The sequence below is a fragment of the Lissotriton vulgaris genome, chromosome 10 (assembly GCF_964263255.1).
Source record: "Lissotriton vulgaris chromosome 10, aLisVul1.2, whole genome shotgun sequence".
NCBI lineage: Eukaryota > Metazoa > Chordata > Amphibia > Caudata > Salamandridae > Lissotriton > Lissotriton vulgaris.
In genome coordinates this window covers 703,844,809-703,871,793 of record NC_141698.1, presented here as the reverse complement: position 1 = coordinate 703,871,793, position 26,985 = coordinate 703,844,809, and the positions used below count along the sequence as shown (strand labels likewise).

Sequence of the window (26,985 nt, the reverse complement as noted above, 5' to 3'; positions counted from 1 at the left end):
TGGGTGCTGGAAAAGCATACTAAGTAAGACAGATTATGGCACAGGGACTGCAGAGGATAAACGAGGAGGGTTGGGAATTCTGCTATTCAGGGGCGTGTGCTTGCCAGACAAACTGCTTCATCTGATGGGGGTAAGGTAACATGTACTATATATTGTAGCTGTCTCCACGGTCTATGGCGAAGGGATTCAGCTGGTATCTTTGAGCTGGACGGGTATTTTTTCACGAGTACCACTTTCACAGCACCAATCCTTACTCTGTAGTCGATGGAAAACCTTCACTGCTAATCAGGTTGGTTGCACTATGAAAAACGCTTTGACCTCTGCCAATCAGGTAGGTGGAATCTTGCCAGGCTACCCTTGCAGGGTGCGATGTTGAAGAGTCATAGTCAACCCACCCTGAGCAGGGGAAGTAAGTTGTTGAATGAAAGATAACGTGTTCTATTCTAATCAAGCTAGTCTGGGTCTGGCTGTCACAAGTCTAGTTGCCAAGCAGATTTCAAGGGAAGTTTTCTAGGAAGTTGTAAGGAGAAACGATACAACAACCTAAAAGAAACTTGCTTGCATAGGCTTTGTTGAATAATGATGTCAAATTCACTCTAGAATATTGGCATTCCAACCTATTACTGTTTGGCCCGCATTCATTTCGGTCTATCAATATTCAGTTGGCAGTAGATATGAATTACTTAGGAGAACCAATTATAAAGTACAGAATACCCCTCACAATACATAATTAGAAGGCTTTTATTCGAGTTAAGTGGATATTTCTTGGAACGCTACTATACAAAATAGGACATGGCCAAAATATGAAAACACACATTCTAGCTTTGGCACCCAAAGCACTAAATATTAACGAAAAAATTAAGATAAATTGCGAACTGTCCAGAAGTATAACAGTAAAAGAGCATAACATAGGTTGCTTTCTTCTGCTCTTGCTTTTCAAGCTCTCAATGGAACGATTAGTTGATAAAATTAGATCTAACCCAAATATTCAAGAGATTGAGAACTCAATTGGGCTCATAAGGTTGCCCTATTCACCAATTATAGTTTTTGTTTCTTGATTGAGCTCGAGATCTCAGTAGCTGTGATACTAAGGGAATTACAATCATTCTCGGAAGGGTCAAGCCTAAAAACCAATTTTAACAATTTCATCTTGAAATTACTTTATGTAGGTCAAACATTATCACTCCATATAACCTTAGCTATCATTCAAACTATATGACAACAGCTTACACATTACACTTGGACTAATACATTTTCCACAGAAACTTTGTTTAAACCAACATCTGAGGGTGACATTGGCGGATTAAATGGTCGAACCCACCATGCAGCAAGTCTGGATTAAAGAGGAACACAACAGAAACCAAAGCTCCCTTCAAATACACAATGGCTCTTTCTCGGGAATAAGTGGCCTCCACAAATCCCTTAACTATCTGTGATGATCCTATTTTAACAGAGAGACATGGTCACACCACAATATATCCTCCGATTACCCCCATTTTTAGGTCGAGCGACCTATCTCAATGCGAATGTGCATTGAGAGCGGGAGCTCGATATAAAGGGGCTTAAACAGAGCTTACCGAGATCAGGTGATTCCATGAAGTGCCCGTGAAAGCTCGCTCAATGCGCATGTGCATTGCCATTAAAAGCGCGTGCACAGACACCAGCCTCCCTCCCACACTCATCCCCCAGCGTGCGCTGTGCCAACAAGCCTTTGAAGTGACTTCAAAGGTATCCGCTACCCCCGCCCCCTGCTTCACACGTTTCTCGCATTTCTCCCCCCTCCCTCGCCTTCCTCGCCCTTCAGCGTGCCTTCAGCCTCCATCCTTTCTTTCTCTCTTCCTTGTCTTTAATTTGTTTTCTTTGTTAGTGTTAGTCTTCCTTTTGCCTTTACGGTGTCGTGCATCTGAGCAACTACAGTGCGACTTTTAATTTATTATTTCTCTTAAACTTTTACCGCGTTTGGGATTTTATTTTTGTGTGCATTTCTGGTGTCGGTATTTACTGTACATTTACGCTTATTTCCTATACACTTACTGTCTTACCCAATCCTGTACGTGTTCATGAACAGCTTGTTGTTAAGATGTCCATGGAAGCGGCTCCATGTGAGTAAATGCCGCATTTTGTGAAGCGTGGTAATAGCTAGTTTTTTTTTTATAGTTAAAACATCACTTTGTGTAGCGGTGGTTTAATGCAAGCTCATACATTTTCCTCGAGCAATTCCTGTTATGACAAGCCGCACCAAACACTGGAATCCATTTGTGTTCTATGAGGAACATGCAGCGAGAGAAGGCAATAAATTATCCAGACTTTTCTTTTGGGGATTGTAAAATGGATTGAAAATATGTCGTGACTTTGCCCTTGAAAGCGGCTTGCCGTTTGAGCATTGAATGAGCTGCCTTGCTGGCTGTGCTTCCTCCAGTAGCGACCCAGCAATGAACCGCCTGATTTCTTAAAAATGCATTTCTACTGCAAAGTGGGATGGCTCTGCACACATTTATTTTGTATTGCTCTCGAGCGGTCTTCAAAGTATACCACCTCTACTGTGCAGATGACTCGAATCGGACGTCTCTTTTGTATGCAATTAAGCGGGAAGGAGCAGGTCCCAATCACGAATTACAGGACCTGCCATTAGGAGCTTCTTGATTTTTTTTTTTTTAATTGATGGTTGAGCCGACCACCTCAGTGCCACTGCGCCAAAATCAGAAGAGTGGTTTAATTCTGATGGAGGTGTAACACACACATATATTGGTACACCTAGAATAAAAGTCTGTGGGGAGAACAATATTTTTAGCTTCGTTTTTAGGGGCGAGTTTGAGAGCGCGCTTGCAATACTATTGTGTTCAATAAAGGACTTGCAGCCCGCCCACTGCTTATCATTTGTTGAGTCTAGGAAATGTGAGCACTCTGTATTTTGCATCCAATTCATGGAGTACTCGGATGCAATTTTACACAGCTTAGGTTGTTTAGTTTCAAGTGCAAGTAAGTAGTCCATTTCTATTTCCTTGCCTGCTAGGTCTTGTAATCCTGGACTTGTAATATGAAATTTGAAGTTACACTACCAAAAAAAGGTAACATCACTCAGCACCAGGTGATTATTTTCAGTTTCTCCGACATCAGTATGTAATCAGCTAACTCTGCCTTTCCTATGTAAACACTGGCCCCATGTGTTGTATGGTAAAACGTCCTATTACAAACCTGAAAAGAGGTATCTTACTTTCAGTTTCACCCACCGCATCCACCACCACCACATCCACCGCATCCACCACCACATCTACCACCACCATCACCTCCACATCCACCATGTCATCCACCGCCACATCCACCACCACATCGACCACCACTTTCACCACATCCACCACCACATCTAACACGTCCACCACCACTTCCACCACCACCACATCCACCACCACCACCGCATCCACCAACACCACATCCACCAACACCACATCCACCACCACCACCACATCCACCACCGCATCCACCCCCACCACATACACCACCACATCCACCAACACTTTAACCACACCCATCACCACCACATCCACCACACCCACCACCACTACATCCACCACCACCCCATCCACCACCACCACTACATCCACCACCACACCATCCACCGCATCCACCACCACATCCACCATCACCACCACATCCCCCCACCACATCCACCACCACATCCCCCCACCACATCCACCACCACATCCACCATCACCTCCACATCCACCATGACATCCACCGCCACATCCACCACGACATCCACCATCACCTCCACATCCACCATGACATCCACCGCCACATCCACCACCACATCCACCGCATCCACCACCACCACATCCACCACCACATCCACCACCACTTTCACCACATCCAACACATCCACCACTGCTTCAACCACCACCGCATCCACCACCACCACACCCACCACCGTATCCACCACCACCACCGCATCCACCAACACCACATCCATCACACCCACCACCACTACATCCACCACCACCACATCCACCAACACATCCACCACCACTTCCACCACCACCGCATCCACCAGCACCGCATCCACCACCACCACCGCATCCACCACCACCACCGCATCCACCACCACCACATCCACCACCACCACATCCACCACCACCGCATCCACCACCACCGCATCCACCATGACCACCGCATCCACCATCACCACCACATCCACCACCACATCCACCACCACCATATCCCCCAGATCCATCACCACCACATCTATGTGTGTGTGTGTGTGTGTGTGTGTGTGTGTGTGTGTGTGTGTGTGTGTGTGTGGGTGTGTGTGTGTGTGTGTGTGTGTGTGTGGCTCTGTGTGTGTGTAGGTGCAATGCAATGTTCTTGGATTTTCGTCACAATAAAATACACTGAACATAATCTTCACAAAAGTTATTTTACAAACGTTTAAGCTATTACCATCATAAATTACAATAACTTTTATTTAAGTATTAATTATTTACAAAATTAAAAGCCATTGTTATTTGTAATAGCAATACCTCTAAGTCACGTAAGTACAACACACATTGCATTACAAATGCTATAGGTGTCACATTTGCGAAAGTTAAAACTATTGACATTGTAACTGACAAAGCTATTAATTTTGCTGTTTTCAAAACCAACACAAATAAAAAAAGTGTCATTTACAATAACAATCGCTCAAACTTTCCTAATGCGAGACCTATTGCATTTCCAATGCTTGTTTTTTTATCCTGTCTCTTCTCCTGGGATGACTGACACAGCTTTGTATACTTTGAGAACAAATAATCCTTCTCGACTGCGTCAAACTAAATGTAGAAGGTGAGATAGAAGATGGTGAAACTTGCATTGAGAACCTTGGGCCAAGAGTACAAAGAATTTTTGTAGTAGCAAATGTTCCAATTCGGTGTTTGAGACCGCTACAAATGCTTTTTGGCAATGCACCAAACCCAATTTAGGTGCAAGTAACTTTTTTTCCTACTCTTAAAATAGGCTTGGATAATGAGGCGCTACATGGAAGGGGCGTTTATATATGCATCTCTTCCTCCCTAAAATAGAGATCTTAAAACACTGAAAGGTTACAATCCCCAAAGTTGCAGTAAAATTGTAAGTTTTTTTTCTTTTTAAACACAGTCCTGTTTCCTTAAAGGAAAACAGACTGAATGTAAAAAAAAAAAAACGTTTATTTTTATTAAAAGGCAATCACAGACATGGTGGTGTGCTGATCCCAGCATGCTACCATCACTGTGATGGCCTCCAATTGGAATTTGCAACCTACCCCATGAATATTAAGGAGGTATGGTGGATTGCGACCAACTCTAATTCTTAGTTTTTTTAAATGACCTACTCGTAAATAGGTTGGTTCGGAAATTTTGGCCACAAAAATACTGATCGCAAACTGCGATTAGTATTTTGAGAGCAGTTAACAGTACATCTGGGCCTTTGTTCAGTCCCTATAGATAATTTACGGCTACTCCAAATTTTACTCTGGTCCCAGATGCAATCTGTGGAGCTGGGGAAAAAGAGCTAAAACGCTAATGGAATCTGTTTGCAACAACTATAAAGAAAGGGTATCTCAACCCTCTATATGATTATCAGAAGCCCTCAACAGACAGCAAACAAACATATGTCAAGAAGGGAGGTAGATTTGGTAGTAAAGATATCTGAAGTTGCCTTGATGGTGACATGGTTGAGAGTTGTGAGATCATCAGTATATAAACAATTTAAAGAAAACGCATATAAAATCCTTATGAGATGGTACTTAGTTTCAGCACTATTAGAAACAGTTTTTTTGCCACTGAAAGCATTGTTGGCAAGGATGTAACAAGTCAGCTACTAGGTTTCATAACTTGTAGCAGAGTAGTCCAATACAAGCGAACTGGAAACTAATTTTATACACTAATAAAGAGATCAAACTCATTCCACTCTTCTAGGCCCACTGTTTGTGCTAGCCGGTTATACTGGGAAAGAGTCTATATCCACTCTCGACACCCATTGGAAAGCTGATCACACACATGCCACTGGGAGCCAAACTATCTATTGCCCAATTCCGGAAAGCCTTTAACGCCGTACCGCGGAGCATTTATGATAAAAGCAACCAATGAAAATATGTATAATGTTGTCTCGAAAACGTTTTATTTCATTGCTATAAACTAGAAATACTGTGTATAGTGCTATATTCACCAGTCACCATTATAGTTGATGCATACCACAAGGACTGCCATGTGATTACACTTTCGTTGTTAACGGAAACAAATATGTTTTCCTTTTTGTAGTCAACTCTCAGTACGTATAAAACCATAAATGAACTAGTTAAAGTACGGACGAAACCTGGATACGATGAACTGTGGATTTTTCACCAGAAAAGAATGGAACAAAACAGAGGCAGGCCTTGGCAGCAGTAAGAAATGCGTTACTTACCTGTAACTGCAGTTATCCAGTATTAGTGTCTTTCATAGATTCACATGCCTGAATCATTCCCCATCGTCGAGACGGGAGCCTCCGGTATGTAAAAAAGTAATGTCCTAAGACATACATAAAGAGAATAGGTCTAAGGGTCTCACCTTAGTAACCTATCTAGGTCCTTATGCAGGAAGGACCAAATAGAGTAGGCTCCAGGGTCCCACCTTGGTAGCCTATCTGTGTCCTTTTGTAAAAAAGGACCAAAGTAAAAGGAACAACCAATCAGCTACTACCTCCCTCTAGAACCTTCCTGTGAGGAGCCTCAGTCTCTCAGATTTTCGTACGCACCAAGTTGGATAGGTGTAAACCTGTAGAGAGAGGTGAGCCCTTCCAGGGGAGGCGGGAGGGTGCATGTGAATCTATGAAAGACACTAATACTGGATAACTGCAGTTACAGGTAAGTAACGCATTTCTTATCCAGTATTTGGGTGTCTTTCATAGATTCACATGCCTGAATCAGAGTAGCAAGCAATACAATATGCACATTCTGTGTTGATACAGAAAATATACAACTGCAAATAAGGAACATTTGTGACTGTAAGAAAAACAACAGCATACAATGTCATGCAGAATCTAGTAATAAAGAAATGTGCATACCAGTCAAGGATGGTGGGAAGTAGGAGGGCTCACCTCACTGGAATAGATGGCGAAGCACTGCTCTGCCCACTGCTGCGTCTTTCGTCAGCTCAGCATCCAAGCAGTAGTGCCTGGTGAAGGTATGCGGGGACTTCCAGGTCGCCGCTCTACAGATGTCCAGGAGTGGCACCCCAGCAAACAGTGCCGCAGACGTAGACATGGCTCTGGTGGAGTGGGCTTTGGCCCGTGAGTCCAGAGGTCGCCCCGCCTTCTCGTGGCAGAGAGTTATAGCTGAAGAGATCCATCTTGATATACTTTGTTTTGTTAAGGGCATACCCTTCCTAGGTCTGCTGAATGCGACAAAGAGTTGGGATGACTTCCTGAATTGTCTTGTTCTATCAAGATAGAATTTGAGGCATCTCTGAAGGTCTAAAGAGTGCAATGATTTCTCAGCCGAAGTAGATGGGTTCGGAAAGAACGATTTAAGAACCACAGGCTCATTTAAATGGAAGTCCGATGGGACTTTGGGTATGAATCGTGGGTTAGTACGCAGGATGACTCTGTCCTCTTTGAATTGTAAGAAAGGGTCCTGGATGGAGAGGGCTTGCAATTCACCTACCCTTCTGGCCGAGGTTAGTGCCAGTAGGAGGGCTGTCTTCCACGACAGGAATTTGATATCCGATTTGTGGATAGGCTCGAAGGGATGCTTCATCAACTGGTGAAGAACTACGTTGAGTTGCCATGTTGGAGGGACAGGTTTTGGTCTAGGGAAGGACCTAAAAAGGCCCTTTAGGAATTGTTTGATGAGCCTGTCCGCCCACAGGGAAGGGCCCCTAGAAGTTCGAGTGAACCTAGAAATTGCTGCCAGGTGGACCTTGATGGACGCATGGGCGAGTCCTGAGTGCGCCAGGTGTAGGAGGTATGATTCAGAAAAGGGGGGGGTGGTGATGAACAGAGTGTCTGAATTAAGCAGACCACTCTTACCCAGTCCAAAGATCAGGGCTTGATCCATCCCAGTTATTTATCTCACTGCACCATCCCAGTTCAGAACCTGGCTATATGCAAATCAGTCTGTCCCTGGCCCAGTGCATCATGGGAACAGGGCAGACTAAACTACCAAGCCAATTCTTCACCAGAAAGGAGACAAGCTACCGGGGACCGGTTTCTGGCATTTCAGCCGTTGTCGGCCCGGCTTGCTTGAATCCTGATGGTGCAGTGAGAAAGGGACTCATGTCTGAGTATACCCTGCCACACCTATAGTGGCCAAAAACGATTCAGAAAAGGGGGTGGTGATGAACAGAGTGTCTGAATTAAGCAGACCACTCTTACCCAGTCCAAAGATCAGGGCTTGATCCATCCCCGTTATTTATCTCACTGCACCATCCCAGTTCAGAACCTGGCTATATGCAAATCAGTCTGTCCCTGGCCCAGTGCATCATGGGAACAGGGCAGACTAAACTACCAAGCCAATTCTTCACCAGAAAGGAGACAAGCTACCGGGGACCGGTTTCTGGCATTTCAGCCGTTGTCGGCCCGGCTTGCTTGAATCCTGATGGTGCAGTGAGAAAGGGACTCATGTCTGAGTATACCCTGCCACACCTATAGTGGCCAAAAACGATTCAGAAAAGGGGGTCCTGTTCCCATCATGCACTGGGACAGGAACAGACTAATTTGCATACAGCCAGGTTCTGAAACTGGGATGGTGCAGTGAGCTAAAAAACGGTGTTGGATCTAGCCCTGATCTCTTGACTGGGTGAGAGCTTTCTGTTTAATTCAGAGACTCTGTCCCTCACCACCCCTTGTTGTAAATATAGGTGTAGGAGGTATGGCAGGAGTTGTTGGGGGGTGACATGGAAAGGATGTAGACCTTCCTTCTCACACCAGACGCAGAAACGTTTCCATTTGAGAGTATAAGTCTTTTTAGTGCTGTCAGCTCTAGCGTTGGCCAGGACATCTCTGCACTCTTGAGAATGTTCAGATGGCTGAACTCGCGGTATTCAGGAGCCAGGCTGACAATTTCAGAGGGCCCAGGTTCGGGTGGAGAACCTGTCCGTGAGACATCGTGAGCAGGGTCGGGTGACTGTGTAGGCGAAGAGGTGGATGGACAGATAGACGATGGAGTTCCGTGTACCAGTGCTGCCTCGGCCAGGATGGGGCGATGAGGATCAGGGTGCAGGGCTCCGATTTCATTTTCCTGATTACCCTGGGTATCAGTGGGAATGGCGGAAAGGCGTAAGCAAACACGTTCTGCCAAGCTATGGAAAATGCATTCCCTAGTGTTCCTGGTTGGGGAAGCCTGCTTGCGAAGCTTGGGCATTTGGCGTTCTCCCTGGTGGCGAAGAGGTCTATCTGTGGTGTCCCCCACTTCGCGAAGATGTAGTCCATTGCTCCCGCGTCCAACTCCCATTCGTGGGATAGAGACTGTTCTCTGCTCAGGGCGTCCGCTAGGACGTTGTCTTTGCCCGGAACGTATTCGGCTTTGAGTGTTATGCCATGTTGGAGAAGCCAGTTCCAAACTCTCTGAGATTCTCGAGAGAGAGAGAGAGAGCGCGTCCCTCCCTGTTTGTTCAGGTAGTGCATCGTCGTGGTGTTGTCCGTCCTGACTAGCACTGGGGAGTTTTGGATGCGCGGGAGGAACGATTGGAGCGCCAGGAAAACTGCCCTTAGCTCAAGAATGTTGATGTGGAGTTTGGATTCCTGTGGCGTCCATTTTCCGTTGGTCTGTAGTTCTTGCAGGACTGCACCCCAGCCCTCCAAGGATGCGTTCGTGGTGATGATATGTGGTTGCGCCGGAAGCAGGAACGGCAGCTCTTGCGACAGGTGTTTGGCTGATCTCCACCATTGTAGATTGTTGATCATAGGTTGGGTGACTCGTATGCGGTCCTCGAAGGATCCCGCAGCTTGTGTCCACTGTTTTGTCAGTTCTTCCTGCAGGGGGCGCATTTTTAGGCGGCAGTGCGGGATGAGCAGAATGCATGACGACATCATGCCGAGGAGCGATTTGAAGATACGGACGGTCAGAGTCTTTTTGGATGCCACTGACCTGGCCAAGGAGATAAGTTTCGACTTTCTCTCCTGTGATGGAAAGGCTTTTGTGCATTCCGTGTCCAGGGTCGCTCCAAGGAAAGTGATGACTTTGGTTGGTGTTAGAGATGACTTGTCTTTGTTGAGGGTCAAGCCTAGACGGCGGCAAAGATGCAGACAGGCGCTGGAAGATGCGGCTGCGGCTTCTCTCGACGGAGCCTTTACCAGCCAGTCGTCCAGGTAAGGGAAGACCTGGTGTCCCTGCTGGCGAAGAAAGGCTGCGACAGGAGAAAGGCATTTCGTAAAGATCCGTGGGGCAGATTTGAGGCCGAAGGGGAGGACGCGGAATTGGTAGTGTACACCTGCGACTGCAAACCTGAGGTACTTCCTGTGTCCCTTGAGGATAGGGATGTGGTAATAGGCGTCCTGTAGGTCTAGTGATGTCATGTAGTCGCCTTTTTCCAGAAGTCCCAGGATCTCTTGTAGCGTGACCATACGGAACGACTGTTTCTTTAAAAACACATTGAGAGCTCTCAAGTCGAGGATCGGTCGCCATTTCTTCCCCTTTTTGTGAATTAGGAAGAAGTGGGAATAGAATCCCTCCCCCTTTTGGACGTGTGGAACTTTTTCTATTGCGCCCTTCTGAAGCATGGAAGCTAGTTCTTGGAGAAGCAGCCGTAGGTGTCTGTGAGGGCGCTTGACAGGTGGTGTCTGTGGGGGATTTGAGAGGAATTCCAGAGAGTGGCCGAATTGAAGAAGTTGTAGAACCCACCGGTCCGTTGTTATTTGCGCCAATTTTGAAGGTAAAAAGAAAGTTTTCCTCCAAGTCGCAAAGAATGTGATGGTGGAGGGGCTGGCCAATTGATAGAGTCATTGGCGATTGCCTGCGGGTCTCTTCTGTCCTTTTCCTCTGTAGGACGATTTGTTGAAGGAGGTCTGACGTCCCGACTGGTTTTGGCGCTGTTGAAACTGCGTCTTGCCCTGTGAGTATGAGTAGGAGGACTTGTTTTGATAAGAGCCTCTATAGGAGGATTGTCCTCTTCCCCTGTTGGTACGAAAGGACTGATTGCGAGATTGCAGAGTACCTAGGGCTCTGGCTGTGTCGGTGTCCTTCTTGATTGCGGTGAGGGCTTCGTCAATCTTCTCGCCGAAAAGATGATCGCCGTCATAAGGCATATCCAGAATTTTGGTTTGGATCTCCTGCCTGAAAGAGGTGGCCTTAAGCCAGCCTTGGCGTCTTAGGAGAGCGGCGCCTGCCAGCTGTCTGAAGCCAGTCATGGCCACGTCAATGGCACAGTCGATCAGTTCTGAAGCCGAAGTTTGGCCCTCGAGGAGGAGCGAGTGTGCCTCCGCTTTTAGATCTTCTGGAAGGTCAGCAAGGTAGGGCGCGATGTCCGCCCAGAGTTGACGGTTGTAACGTCCGAGAAGGGCAATGGAATTGGCGATCTTCACCGTCGTCGCAGACGTAGTGGAAAAACGCTTTCCGACTGCATCCAACTTCCTGCCTTCTTTATCGGGTGGTGTTGATAAAGGTGATGCAGGGTTGCGCGAATTCTTCTGCGCCGCCTGGGTGACCACAGAGTCTGCCTTGGGGTGACCCGTAAGGCATGCTGGAGCCGACGACGTAGCTTTATATTTTTTGTCCAGTCTGGGCACGACTACCTGCAGGGAAGCTGGAGACTGCATGAGTTGTTTGCCCTGTTTTAGTAGATAATCAATGATCGGGATCGATCTTGTTGTTTTCTTCGTTGGTTCCTTAAAATCATAGAGGAAACAGTCAGTTTCCTGTGTTTCCATGGACATATGGAACCTTTTGGCTGCCCTTTCCATGAGGTTATGGAAACCTCCAATATCTGCGGGCGGAGACTCAGAGGATTGTGGCTCCGGAGAGGCTGGAGAGTGAGTGACGTAGTCTTGGTCAGCATCCACGTCTGTATCGTCTTCTTGGACTGCCCCTTCTTCATGTTCTCTTCCCTCGTCCTTGGACGAGATGGGGTCTTGTGCTGGGTCCTGTGTCCTAGGAAGAACCAGTGGAGGGGGCTTGTGTCGTGGCACGGGCGCAGGAACGGGCACAGCTGGCTGCGGGGTTGGCGGAACAACAGGAGTGGCTTTTTGTGGAAACCGCTCTTTGTAGTCCTGAATGAGGAAGCGCAAGTCTGAAACTAAGGAGGCTGGCAGGCACACCATTGGAGTCACCTGAGTGTGAACCTGGGTAGATACAACTGGAGGTACAGGTTCTTCAACCTCCTGCTCTTCGTCAGTACTTTGGCACTTGACAATCAGGTCTGAAGGGCTAGTGGCCTGGGTAAACATTTCCTCCTCCATTTCTTGGTCCTGTAAGAAGCAGGATGGCGTTAGCTGCTGGACCTTACTAGGCGATGTCATCTCCGGTGTAATCGGTTTTTTGGAGATTCTGATGGTAACATGGGATGTTTGGGCGTCCATCGCATGTGATAGGAGCTCAGACTCCTTCCAGGCACCAGTCGCCGTCGGCTTCATTAAGGAGCTCTCCGTCATTGGTTGAACTTTAGTCTTCGTCGACGGTGGGTCCGTCGACGACGCTCTCGTCGACGGTGCCTTTGGTAACTTTTCCGCTGTCGACTGCTTCGTCGTCGGCGCCGTCGTCGACGGAGTGCCCTTCGTCGATGGTGGGGGCTTCGTCGACGGTGTGACCTTCGTCGACGGTGTCGTCGTCGACGTCGACGTCCTCGTCGACGGTCGTGTCGTCGACGGCGTGCTCCTAGTCATCGACGGAGCGGAGGATGAAAGCGGTCTACCTGTCGACGATGAGGGAGTTAGTCTTGTCGACGAGGAGGACGCCGACGATGCCATCGTCGTCGATACTGTCGTCGTCGATGTAGAGACGGTTTTCAGCGATGAGGTGGTCGCCGATTGCGCCGTCGTCGTAGTAAGCAGTGGTTGCTTCCTAGGGACAGGAAGGTCCTTGCTAGACACGGTAGGCTTGCCCTCTGAAGACCTTTTGGACTTCTTAGGAGGGGTGTCTGAGGGGCCAGGCGAGGAAGCCCTAGGCCTCTTCAAGGAAAACTGTGAGGCGCCAGACATGCTCTCACCTTCAGAAACCAGGTCGCCTTCCGGTTTGTCCTTAAGCCTGTTCAGCCAAATTAGAAGTCTCCCTTCCCGGTCTTTCTGGGTCTTGTGGGAGAATTTACGGCAAATCCTGCAGTCTATGGACTGGTGGTGAGGATAGAGACAGTATAGGCATGTCTCATGTTCGTCGTCCACGTGAAGCCTCAACTTTCCACAGGAGGCACAGGGTCGAAAAAGTGCTCTCTTTTTGCTATCAGCCATAGCAAAGAAAGTCGAAAAACTGTAAAGTTTAGATGAAAATCCAAGATTCCTGAGGAGAACTCAGGTGGAGACTCCCTAGCACAACGTGCGGTAGAAAATCTGAGAGACTGAGGCTCCTCACAGGAAGGTTCTAGAGGAAGGTAGTAGCTGATTGGTTGTTCCTTTTACTTTGGTCCTTTTTTACAAAAGGACACAGATTGGCTACCAAGGTGGGACCCTGGAGCCTACTCTATTTGGTCCTTCCTGCATAAGGACCTAGATAGGTTACTAAGGTGAGACCCTTAGACCTATTCTCTTTATGTATGTCTTAGGACATTACTTTTTTACATACCGGAGGCTCCCGTCTCGACGACGGGGAACGATTCAGGCATGTGAATCTATGAAAGACACCCAAATACTGGATAATGCTGTGAAGGCAAATGCTTGCATTAATCGTAATCACTTGTCAGTTCTGGGTTATTTCATAGTTTGCAGCTAGTCTATGCTTGTACAGACCGGAACCATCTACATTCAAATTAGTCTTGACACCTCCCCAAATAGAAAAATTCTGCCTCAATTTCCGGCCAGGTCCTCTCTGAATAGGACAAAAAGCAACTGCAGTCCGGTTTTTCCGTTGGGCCTTATCAGTAAGGTGCACATTGAGTAATAAGAACCATGACCTTGGGAGCCATGTCTGGGATACCTTTACCACTTAGAAAGACTCAATTTTCAGTACTTTACACTTAGACTTAGACTTAGAGCATAATCCAAAATCACATTTCAGGATCCTTACGCATTTGAGGAAAAGAGGAACAAGAACCCTTTCGTGGTGCTACAATACTTCTATGAGAGAGCGGGGCATTGGAAGACTCATGTTATATTAAAACTTGCTTAACTCACTACAACCATGCAGTAGCATCTTGGGGTTGGGATAAAAGCGGAATGCTCCCTTGGAACAAAGGGTCCTGCCTGGGAACACAGCTATTGGAGTCTGTGTGGTTCCTTGAATTAAAGTCCACTTGGACAGGCCAAAATAAAATAAGATGAGAAAAGTCAGTGAAAACACATGCAAAAATATGGGAGAGCAGGTACAAACAGCTGTGTGGTTTCATCTGCTTGTTCATTTCAGGGCATAAAAACAGGCATGTTCAGCATATTTGTAACAGTAGCATTTTATCTGTAGATTCTGCAGTGCACTTTTCACTACATAGGAGTATTATTCTAGCACAAATATGTAACAGCACTGGGTACCATGATGCTTAAAAACCAAAATCTGAATTCTCTACTTTAATAGTCAGCGTGTGGCACAGGGAGGTGACAAATAGTTCTAGCCTGCCCTTACGGTGACTTAGTGCATTCGTGAGGTATTCCTGCTGGATGCAGTATGAAATATAGCACGTGAGAGTATATCTAAAAATGTATTGTGTAATAATATTGGCATGTGGGGTGGAGTCTCTTTGCTGAATGGTGGTTAGGAGCAGGGTTTGTGATTTTTACTGTGCATATTAGTACACATTAGTGCACAGGAATTATAGTTATCCAGGAGAACACACCTGGCAAATGACTTCAGCATGTTTCTGTTCTGTCACTTGTGAGTTTTTGCTTTTTAACTCTCAACACATGGCATTCACTCCAAGCGATAAATCCTTTAAATCCGCTTCCTACATTGTTGTTGCCCAGCTGTGTGTGGCTTACCTTATGGAATGTGGGTTTCTTTCACATTGTCCTCAATGGCCAGTAGGTGTAGGCTTGCTTTCATAGTGAGTTTGTGAGGCTCTAGAGGTTTCTGTGATCAGGACAAACTGAGTACGGTTAAGCATCTGTGCCACGGTAAACTTCAGCGGGCAAGATGGTGTTCCACTATACAGGATAGTCGACTAATATTTTGTGACAAGGTGTACATGTGTTCAGCACAGAGGTGTTTCCAGTTTGTGTGAAGAGTGAAAAAGCCTCTGATGGAGGTCTGATGACGTGCTGTCCTATCTCCTACTCTTCATGTTCTCCCTGCTGAGTTTTTAGTGTGATCTGTACAAACATGCAGCTGCTTCGGTTAAAGGCAATTGTGCACGTCTGTAGACAAAAGCGGTTTACAATTATACAATGTACGGAGTACGAAAAGCAAAATATTTGCAACAAAAAATAAAACATTTACAGCTCTGCTCCTAGGCAGCTAGTTTAAGAAATAGTCATGTTTGCTATGGCAGTCTATGTATATTGTGCCTTAAGGGCACTGGACAAGGAATCAGAATTCCGTAAACAATTAAAAACTTGGATTTACAACCTTCCTGACATAACTGCCAGAGCACTAGTGTGATTCCGGTCCTGGTCACTCCAAGCAGTAAGACAACTTTGACATCAGGTTGACCTCACATTGGCGCCGAGATGCTCCCTGGAGCGATTGTAGCGCGGTATAAATGGTCAATTACATTACATTACATAGATCAGGACCAAGACCTGGCTTGCAAGTTTTTTTTACTACTAGGTTTATTGTGGCACACATTCGACTTAAGCCTTCCATTCTGCCCTGGGGGGATATTGCTTGTTTAGTCGCATACTGACAGGCTGCCTTGATGGTTAGAATATCCGATCGTACACTAAAGATGTTTGGACATTTAACAGACTACCACTTCAGGTATTCATAGTATCTTGCTTCGAACCCGTGTTACCGTGCCGGGAGACCGCCAACCCTTATTGGGGAGAATATCATGTCCAGTGGGCCGTTGTCTTGACTTCTGACGCGGTCCAAGAGTACACTTCGCACCAATCATTTAGGAGCACCACACATGTTGCTCAGCGACCTTCGGTATAGAAACCACCTTTAGCTGTACCACAGTGACAAGATTTCTGTACCTACCAATATCAATCTCCACCAACGGCGGCAGGCCATGCTTTACTTTTTTTGGAACCAGGCATATTGAGCAGCTTTACCCAGCATATTATTCAGATTTTTTGTTACCTTTTACGGTGCCTGTTCCATACCACGTCTATCTTACCTTTCTATATCAACATCACAGACCTATCCCTGACGAAGTTACAACACGTAACGAAACACGTTGGCTGTGTATGTCCTTTTTGGTATAATTACCGAAATAAAGAAAAGAAAAAGAAAAATCAAGACTACAAGTATCTACGTAATTCCTTTGAGTGCGCCTTCCAGTCTGTCTTCATTTGTGTGTGTTGTATTTGTACCCAGGGACAACGGGCACAGGAAGTGTGCTGCACCACCCTTATTCTTATTTGGACTAGTGCTTTGGTTGTGCTAAACCCTGGTCTTGTTGTCCTGTTGCTTCTGTTAACTTCAGGTATTCATGATGAGACAGTTACATTAAGGTACGCTGTCATGCATCAGTCTTTTAAACTCAAACGAAGCGTCTGTTACTCGGTTAAATTGTATATTTTTAGTTTAGCATTTTGTGCAGGGAGTGTGTGTGTGTGGGGGAGCCAATTGTCGGTGTGGGCATGGGAGAACGGATTTAATGCATTTATGGTGGTTATTTGATGAGCGGTAATTTTCAAACAAGCAATTCATTCCTTATACCGGAGTTCCTTTGCTAGCCCGGGCAAATCTATCTTAAAATGGAAGTACTGAAAAATGGGTTTCCTATACTATGCGGTTGCTCTCTGTGGCCCGGACAATGAGAGAGAAAACATCCCTCTATTTGCATTTTGTATCAGAGGGCATGCCTTTAATCATTCATTCACCTCAACCAACTAATGAACATGTAAAAAGAGAAGCCGTTTATGATTCTTAAGTACAAATGTTGATAAGTATAATTTTGCTATGGGTGTGCAGATGAGGCGGCGGGAGTCTGTAGAGGATTACAGTACACCATCAAGTATTCTGGCTGCCAGATATAAATGTGCCACTAGTAAGCAAATACTGAATCAATTCTTGCTGGGGTGTCGATCCATAAAAATCTACATAACGTATGGCTGAAGGGAGAAGTAGGGCTGAAGAATGATTTAAGTGGTTCCAAGGCCGCTTGTAAACAGGTTAGATCAACAAGCAATACAGTCACATTGGAGGGAGTGAAGTGAAGGTGGCAAAAGAGAGCCTAGACCACTATCTAGTTTTCACCTGAGAAAAATCTAAGTTCAAAGTGAAGGAGTAAGGCCAAAGTGGAAGGAGTAAGGCCAAAATGGCCTTAATAGAATGCTATTCTGGATGCTTAAGCTCCATACAATAAGGAAGTAATGACATCGTTTAACAATATATAAGTTTAGTATCTGCAGTTCATCAACTATTGTGCTGACATAATGCTAATTTATAAGGACGGCACAAGAAAGGTATCTTGCCTGGACTGTTAACATTGGGCGCAGGGTCAAGACTGATTTGCATATGGCTGGGTCCAAACTGGAATGGCATGGTGAGCAAAAAACACTATGGATTTAGGCCCAGATCTCTGTACTGGGGTGAACGTATGACATTGTTCAGCATTCCGTCCATCAAATGTTCTTTTTGCATCTTGTTTTAATGGTCAGAACATTTTCATAAGGAGTAAATTCTGCAATAGTAAAGACTACCAATTAACATTTTTAGCTATTACAATCACAATTCCTAAATATTAATCACATAATAACACAAATTAATTTAATTAGTCAGTCATTAATCTATGCGGCAATGGCTGATGTAAACTTGTAGTTTCAAGTAATTCAACCTTATCTTAATATCACATCCTTGTACTATATTTTTTTCAAATATTCAGTATGAAACATGGTAGATAGAGATAAACGGTCATTTTCTACATGTTTATTAAAAACTTAATATATCTATTGTTTTTATTGCAATTATTTTTTTATGATTTATATAGTAACTGTTCCACCACTGTGGCTAAGCCAGCAGGCAATTAATACAAGGGTTACATTTAAAACAGATATGTTCTCCATCACAAGCAGGCACTTACAAAATGCGGATTCTACCTGTACCACAATAAGCTCCTTAAAGTCTATCTACTAACATATATCCAATATGGATCCAAAGCGTTTCAAGCTTTAAAACTTCTAGTTTCTGTTGATAGTCTTTCCTCACTGAAGGCATGCCTATGCAACTGCCTTTCACCTACAGTTTTGTTAATTGTGACCACCCCCCAACGTTTTTCACTTAAATATGAGCAACAGGAAATAAGACTGAATACAAAAGGTGAACTTTCTAAGTAAAATGCTTATGTTTTCAAGAACTGAATTACTATACAAGGGACTCAATCTGAGCCCAATGCAAATTGTGTGTGGCAATACTACACCACAATTTCATACTGTTGGATGAGGACATGCACGATTACAGCACCAGTCACAGTTTCAGATCACAGAATGGGGTGTAGGATAACATGGCAATTGTTTTTTCCCCAATTCTGAGGTGGTCAAAATCTGAATTTGCAGAGTTTACAAGTAAATTTGCACCAGGTTTTTCATGCCTTATTCACAGTGCAGGCAAAAATACTTGTTGCACAATTAGGGTGCCAGTCATAATCCAAATTTGGATGCAAGCACGGTTTGAGCTTGTTCTAAAATTAGCCCTTAAGTGTTTGAAAAGACAATAAGAGATGTTTAGGGAGCATATACCATAACCAACATGAAATAATTCAAATTCCGAAAGTGGAGAATTTAAATAAATCCTTAATTAATGTAAAAAGACACAATGCCAATAAAGCTAGGCTACCTGTGACACATTATCTTCAGGAAGTATACATAGGAAGTAAAACAGCAACATTTTCAAAATGTATGAAGAGCAATAAGCTAAATAACAATAGAGTTTCATAACTCTGAAATTGTGGCGCTACAGCCCTTAACGAGTTGCTAAGTTTTTCTCCATAAATTCTTATAATTGTTTTAGTTCTATTTACAGTCCAATTTGAGATTTATTTTCATCAACATTTCCAAAAGGGAGGGGTTCTAATAAAATGCAACATGGAAACAAGAGAAAAATAATTTCTGAAGTGAATTATAGTTTGACTCTATGTTTCTCTTCTTCGCAAGACCTGATGTAAGTACAATTTACTTTTCTTAAGTGGACAAAAGCGCAAATAAAATTCCAGATGTATGTTTATTATAAATGACAGTCAGTTACAGATGGCTTTAGATTTTTTAAAGACCTGACTAAGCACATGTCTGCTACAGGCTGTGTACATTTTTAAAATGTTTGCCAATTTTTTTTTTTTCAAAGAATTTTTTTTTTCATTGTTACAGTTGTTGAAATACATTTACAGTGCTATACTGGACAACATTTATAAATGTTAACCGAACTTTGTAGCCAACCCGCCCCCTCCCAGAGTAGTCGACTGAAGTATTCCAATTCATTAAAGGCCCTAGTTATACAGGTTGAGTGTTCTATAAAGGTAGTGTTGCAGAGTCCTACATTTTTAGTCTTGGGTTCCTTGCCCGGCCGAGGTACACCCCCTATTCAGAGCCCGAGTCCATAGGAATCTGCTCTCCCACCGCAGCCTCAAACTCCACTATGGCCTCCCTCTGTGTTGCCAGGTCTTCCTCAGCATGTTCCTCTACTCTACACCCACGTAGCCTGACCTCCTCCGCTACTGCCCATGCTTTCACATCCCTGCCCCATCTTTGCTCATTGGGTCCTACAGCCCATCCACGATGTTAAGTGTTTTACATTCTTAAACTGTTTAAGTGTTGGCCGTTGTGGAAGGCAAGACCAAAAATAAATAAATACCTAAAAACTTTCTAACGCAGCAAGTACATTCACAAATGCTGAATTCCTAGCCCATTGGTTTGGCTCCAGTATTTACTTTTAGTGTGAATGTCATTATAGTATACCAAGGGCCTGCAAGTTTATACTCCACTTGCACGTAGCCCCAGTACATGATGAACGGATGAGAAGGCAGCAGGAGTCACTCAAGCAAGACTTGTTTTTTGTTTTGTTGAAATGGGTGGGCCTTACGGATCGTTTGTCGTTTTAAAAGTGCAGATGAACTCTTGGGAGATCAGTAAGCTCCCAAGAGCTGGGGACCATGAGGACTCAGCTAAGTAATGAACCTAAAAAAGCTCATAGGACGCAATGACACTGGAAGAGAGTTGTGGCAAACTGCAGGATGGTCTAGAAAGCATGAGTCCGGTTATGTTTTGGTTTCTTGCTTGCCGAGGGTTGTCTTGCAATAAGATCAGACTGAGGGTCGTTCTGGAGACTATCAGTGGGCACCCTGTTGTTGCGAGGTAATAGGTAAGTGGAAAATCCAGTAAAGTTTCACAGAGCTAAGCTAGTGTCTGTGAGAGAGTGAGGCTGTACTAGCAGCATACATGGCAGATGTCGGCTGGAATGGTACAACTGTTTCCAGGCCAAGGCTGAAGGTGAATTACTGTTAAAGCAAGCATGGGAAAAGTTGCCACATTTCTGGATCCATGAAAGCCTAAATAACTGTTTTTGTCCTTATCGGGTGGAATATCAAATTAGTCAACTCTGTGGTTACCAAGTCTTCCTCATTTAGAAAACAGGAAGGCGAAGATGGATGGATTATGAAAAAAAAGGGCTGGTGATACTCTTAATATAAAGAACATTGTTTTAATATTCTATTAGAACTAGAAAATGATTTTAAAAATCAGTTCTTGATAGAAAGCACTTAACACAACTAAAAAGAAAAGGTGACTTTTAGCTCACAGTGGAGCTACATTCAATTAAAAATAAGAATCAAACTATGTTTCCTGTGAGCTGGTCTCCTTTACATCTTACTGACAAAATGTAGTATCTAAGAGATCACTGTAGGACGTCATACATGCCACCAACATAATATATGGTCAGAGGAACACTGGAAACTTGCAGGACTCCTAGGAAATTAAAAATAAAACCTGCTAATGTTTAAATATGAACATACAAAACCTGTAAAGTATTGAAGGGGAAAAAAAACCTTCAGACAGAAAATGTACATTCTGGTGGCTATTATTGATGTAAAAAACTAAGTAGGATTCTCAGTCGAAGTCATTGCAGGCAGGCCATAATAAACCGTCTCACTCCTAAATGTAAGTCTTACTTGTAGGGTTTGGAAGCATTGTGGCCATTTATTACTTCTGTTCATTCATTAATACACTTTTGTGCAATATTTTACTCTATGTGGAGAAGTTAATTTAACAATAAAACTCACTACCTGTAAAGCACTTTTCAGGTTTTATGGGTAAACCGCGTATTAGTACATTTATTAGAAGACTTCTGCCAACCTACCATCTGTACACTCTTTTCCAGTTCCTGAGGGATTGCAAACGTAGATGAAGGGGCTTGGGTTAATGGCCAAGCACCCGCCTAAAGATAAGAAAATATTAAGTTAACATTGCAGACAAGTGAAAGAATAAACAAGACAGGTTTGATCAAAAAACGCCTGTCCGTGAAGATAATTCATGACCCCTCACAACACACATTCTCACATTTCTACATTTACAGGACATTTTCTACCAAAAATGTGATGGTTTTACACGTCTGTGATCAGGGATTCTGAATGAATTCGGTAGTGTTAAGTATTTTTGACAAGTGATGTAGCAGTTATTTATTTTGGCTACGTATCAAACAACAGCAAAACTGACTGTTCTAAGGTTAAAAAAAAAATCCTCTACTGCAGACTATGAAAATCAGATCTGACAACCAAAAAGATATTAAACAGAAGTTACATTTTGAAAAAGCCACATTTCTAATACGATACCTTCTGTTCAAGCCTCCTTTCTTCTTTTGTTCAAGTAGTGCATGAGAAATTAAAATCGATCAGCAATTACAATACGTCTCTTATTACCTGTAAGACATATATTTGGAAACTAATTCCCAGATCTATCGTAGTGTCCTGTTTCTTCATGAAGGTGTTAAATTTATTATTGAGGTCAGTGCTAACACTCATGTCGGTATACATTCGATGGAGCTTGCTTGTGAATTCGTAGCCACATGCTTGCTGTGAATAAATTTAACATGAGGTTTTATGAGTTTGCTTATGTCACGCAGTAAACAATATATCAGAAAGCATAATTCAATGCGGTCATTTTAAAAATACAATTATCGACCCACTTTTCAATCATTCGGTAAAAAATTAAATAGTGCCTCGGAGAATTCAGCTCTCTAGCGTGTTCTATCGCCTTGTAATAGTAACAAATGCAAGGCAAAACTTTATTTGAGTAATAAGTAAAAACAGCTAGGCATTTTTATTATTTAAAAATGTTCATCTACATTTTTCTAGTGTAGAGTATACTTTTAAGGACAGTCTATCAAAGTAGTACATCAACTTCTCTGGTGTAAAGTGTTATAGTGACAACATCTCACTCACTCTTTCCACTATGCAAATGAAAAGGGGGTTATTTAGACAAATCATAACTAGTTTGTTAATATTTGCCATCATTATTCTTACACACTCGCAAACAAGTATGTAAAAGAAACAAATATGCTATGCTGGTGAAAGAATTCCACCAATTAAGACAAAAGAACGCACATTCACACATTTACTAGAGTGCAAAGGTCGAAAATAATGATTTAACTCTAGAACAGGGTAGTAGTAATATTTGTTTATTAGGCAATAAAAAACCATAAACATTATTAAAATATACAGTTGAAATCACAATAGGTAAATAAAAGTAGGAGGAGAAAAAACAATCATGTAGACTCAGTGTTCATAGGTGAAATTCAGCTAGTAACTGCTTGTACCAGGGTGTGCAAAATAGCTCGTAAAGTACAACAGTGCAAGTCTTCTTACTTGTTTAACCCCTTCAGCGCTAATGACAAGGGTAACTCGTCATGGAGTTTCCATTGATTTCAATGGAAATTACATTGAAGCAGCAGAAGAAGCATAGCATCCAAGTGGTTAATCAATAGCCAGAAAGTGAAAGCGGATTGGCCCTGATTCTATCTAGCATCTCGTTTAGGCAATGCACTAATATAAAAATGGCAAAGCCTGAACAGTGTGCAAAACTATGCAAAACGTGCAGCAGTGCTAATATTTGATAATGGGAGCTGTTTCACTAGCCCCGTCTACCTTAACCCCCGGCTGGCTTTGGGAGTCCACTTTGGAAAGAGATTTAAAGATGTCCAAGAATTGGACCGATAGAATGTTAAACATTGTATTCCTTGGATCTAATAACTCAATTACTCATTGGCAGGACCTAATGCATTGAATTATTTTTTCAACATACTTCTTTGCTGATGGCTTAGAGCGGGGCAAATGCAGGGAACATGCTGCAAAGTTTCACCTGCCTGATGACAAACAGCATTCCTGGTCCTCCCCTTTCACCTTCTTCCCTCCACTTTGGTAAAAAGTTTAGAGTTGGAATATCACCAACTCTCAGTGTCAATATTTAAAGTTTGATTTTCAGGGGGTATATGGCATACAGGCGGGTGAGCTTTCTTTGGACGTCGTAGGATTTCAGCACCAGCTACCCATGTGACCCTTCGTCGTCCAGCCAACTTTGCAATTTAATGGATTTGTTTGCTGCGCTTCTGGAAACGTGGTTGCATGTATTGAGGTTCCATAAATCACCCAACTCAAGCTTTTCTCTGCTTCTTTCGAGGTACTTTTTATATTCACCGTTCACCCTTTGAAAGTTGATTTCAGACCAGGCTAAATTAGCAGTGAACCCCAGGCGGCTGACAACAGTTTGTAGCAGCCTTTAAGGAATGCCACAGGTCTGGCAAGAGACAGCTTTATCAGTGAGGACTCCAGATGAACTTGGGCGGGCAATGCAGATCACGGTAGCTGGAAGATTAGTTTATAGGATCTTATCATTATTTGGTCAAGGAGGCTGACCTCTGCACCCATCATTATTTTTACTCCATATGATAGTGCAGGTATCAGTTTAGCCAAATTACTGCGGCCAGTGGCTGAAAACTGTGCCCCCGGATGGATTTTACTAGTGTTGTAAAGGGGTAGTTGAGAACCTGCGCTTTTTCATTAATCGCCTCCCTTTGGGGTGCGAACCTAGCCCTTGAGTCTATCTTGACACGAAGATACACATCCGCAGGCGTTTCATCAATTGCATCTCCACTGAGGTACCATTTACGTTGGTTTAAAATATGACGATTAAGTGAGATAACATTTGTGTTTTTACGAATGATTTAACCTTACTACAGGCTAGATTGACCCGTCTATACCTCACTTTGTTTTCTGGTCCTATCAAATATATCTGTTCTTGGCTTTAAATATCATTTAGGAAGATCTGTCGAGTGGAATACAGCATTTATTACTTATTTGAGGAAGGGAGGAGTCACTGTGGCTCTGAAGAATCATAGCCTTTCCCTTTAGTGAACAATAGTGATAAATAGCATATTACACTATGTGAATCTGTGTGTTAATAAAATATTAAGGAGACAGTGAGAGTTATGTTAAACTTCGCATAAGAAACACATTTAGGGATTTCTTATAGATTTAGCCCAGTTGAAGGAATCATGGAAAACATTGCATCTTAAAAAAAATAGACAGTCACAAATTTGTACAATTCAATTCTTTAACTTTTCATGCTGATTGATCAAGGATGAAATTGCACCTGTCTTTAAGGATTGATTGATCAATTTGAAAACTTAATGCCAGTACTGAACAATGAGATCGCAAGATGCAAAGATTATGTACGCTATCAGCGCCAGGCTTACTGTAACAAAAGCAATCCGATGTATCCCTTAATCCCCATTTATGTAACTTTTTAGGTGTGTGGTATAAATCATTAAAAAGCTGTTAACGGAATGGATTGTTAGCTTAGAGACGTTGAATATATTCTGAGTGAGCAAATTGGTATGCCTTATGTCGGCAACAGACACCGATAGTTAGGTTGCAGGGCCAGCTAGCAGACAGGACATCAAACTTCTTGTCCCTATTCTTCTGGCTCAACAATACTGAATAAAGAATAAGAATATAGCTGCATAAAGGTACCTCAAATCTTTGCAAAAACTCAAGATTAGCCATACTGCTTTAATTGGAAGTGAGGCGTGATAAAAATGATCTTAATTGTAGATAGGAAAAGGGACCTATGTTAGGGAGTCAATATTTGTTGCTTGTCTCCTGAAATGTCTAGGAACCTCGTTTCTGTAGAGCTGACCAAGGGTCACAACTTTAGAGCCACGCCAACACTTCAAAAGCTGTCCTGGAAAAAAGGTGGTAGATTAGAATTATTCTCGAAAGATGAGAATTGATGCAACAATGGTATATGGCAAATAAAACTATTATTCTGCCAAACCATATGATACACCCAAAGAGTCTTAAACCTTGTGTGTTTGAAATAGACCGTACCAATCAGACCTTTTATCTGTGGAAAGATCTGATACTCTGGGAATAGCTTAGCCAGGTCCCCTAGCTCTACCTCCTCAACTGCAGAGAGCCTTGAGATAAATGCAGATATAAAATAGTGCCAGAGAGATAAGAGTGCAAGCCCGCCCTACCTGCGAGGAAGTTGTAGATATCTTAAGGCACATCAAGGTTTTTCGAATTGCCATTCAAATTTCTGACAGCTACTTTCAACCTTTTGAAGTAACTCATATAGGTACAAGGGAATGGACCTGAACAGATAGAAATATCGCAGCAAGATAACCATTTTAATAATGTTACATCTACCAAATAGACCGAGGCGTAATCTATCCTATTTACTGAATATGGAAAGATAGTCTGTATATAGTGCTTCATAATTTAGGGTAATGATGGCTTACATGTAAAAGGAAATGTGGACGCTAAGGTATCTGGCCAATGTGACTTATCAAACCTTGTTAATTTCTGGAAGAACTTTAACAACAATTTCTGTTTTGTCCGTGTTCAATTTAAATCCTGAAACTTGCCCAAATACTGCAGCAACATCCTCGATGGCTGGGAGAGCCTTATTGGGAGATGATATTAAGATTACAATATAATCTGCATCAGACAAGAGCTTGACCTTCCAATTATGCAACCTCAAGGATAGAATGGAAGCAGAAGATTTGAATACCCGAAAGTATCGATCCAAATAGAGGGTACATAAAAGCAGGGATATCGGACATCCGTGCCTTGTACCACAACTGATCTGAATATCAGGAGACAATGATCCAAACAGATGACCCTGGCAGTTAGAGAGGAGTACAACGACTGTGTGATGAATCCTGAACCGAACCTCATCACAGACTTAACTGCCAAAAAGAATCGCCAAGTGAAACGATGAAAGCTTTTTCTTGGATAATATTTGATAAGCTGATAAACTTCAGTTCAGGTAATTACTTTAACCTCATCTATTCTAATTCATCCACCCTATCGCCACTGTAGAACCCTCTTCCCTCATACCAATTTTCCATAAGCCTCTTTCTAAAGCAAACTCTGGTCTGAAATACACCGACCTTTGCCTGTCATACGTCAATCCCTCGGCTCCCTTCTACTAAAACAAAGCCCAGGGACTGACCTATGCAAAACAAATTGTAAACATGTAAAAAACAAAGGGGGCTGATCCCCCACCTCGATCACAGCTTGATGTCTGGGAGCAGTGACTGATGCCCTGCTGTCCGCGTGCCCAGACTGGGATCAAGCGGCAACAAACCGGCAATCAACACTGGTCCCCAAGGTGACAGTAAATCGAGGTCCGATTTAATGATGCCAGAGGTGATGCAGCAGCGACTGTGACCAAAGGGGCTTTGGCCGAGAGGTTCACTGGACGGGAATACACCAACCTCATGGCAGTGACCTGGCGACATGGCTGATGCCGGACTACCCGAAACAGGCAGCG

At 43.5% G+C, this 26,985-nt stretch overlaps 1 protein-coding gene across 1 annotated transcript in view; it reads right to left on the bottom strand.

The window, feature by feature from the left end:
* The window catches only part of CUL2 (cullin 2), a 570,015-nt gene that overhangs the window by 133,577 nt on the left and 409,453 nt on the right, over nt 1-26,985 (bottom strand). Inside the window, exons 15-16 of the mRNA XM_086941531.1 lie at nt 22,071-22,223; nt 21,512-21,589 (exon numbers count right to left, since the gene is read on the bottom strand). Coding sequence (XP_086797657.1) covers nt 21,512-21,589; nt 22,071-22,223 — 231 coding nt within the window. The remainder of the gene's footprint in view (nt 1-21,511; nt 21,590-22,070; nt 22,224-26,985) is intronic.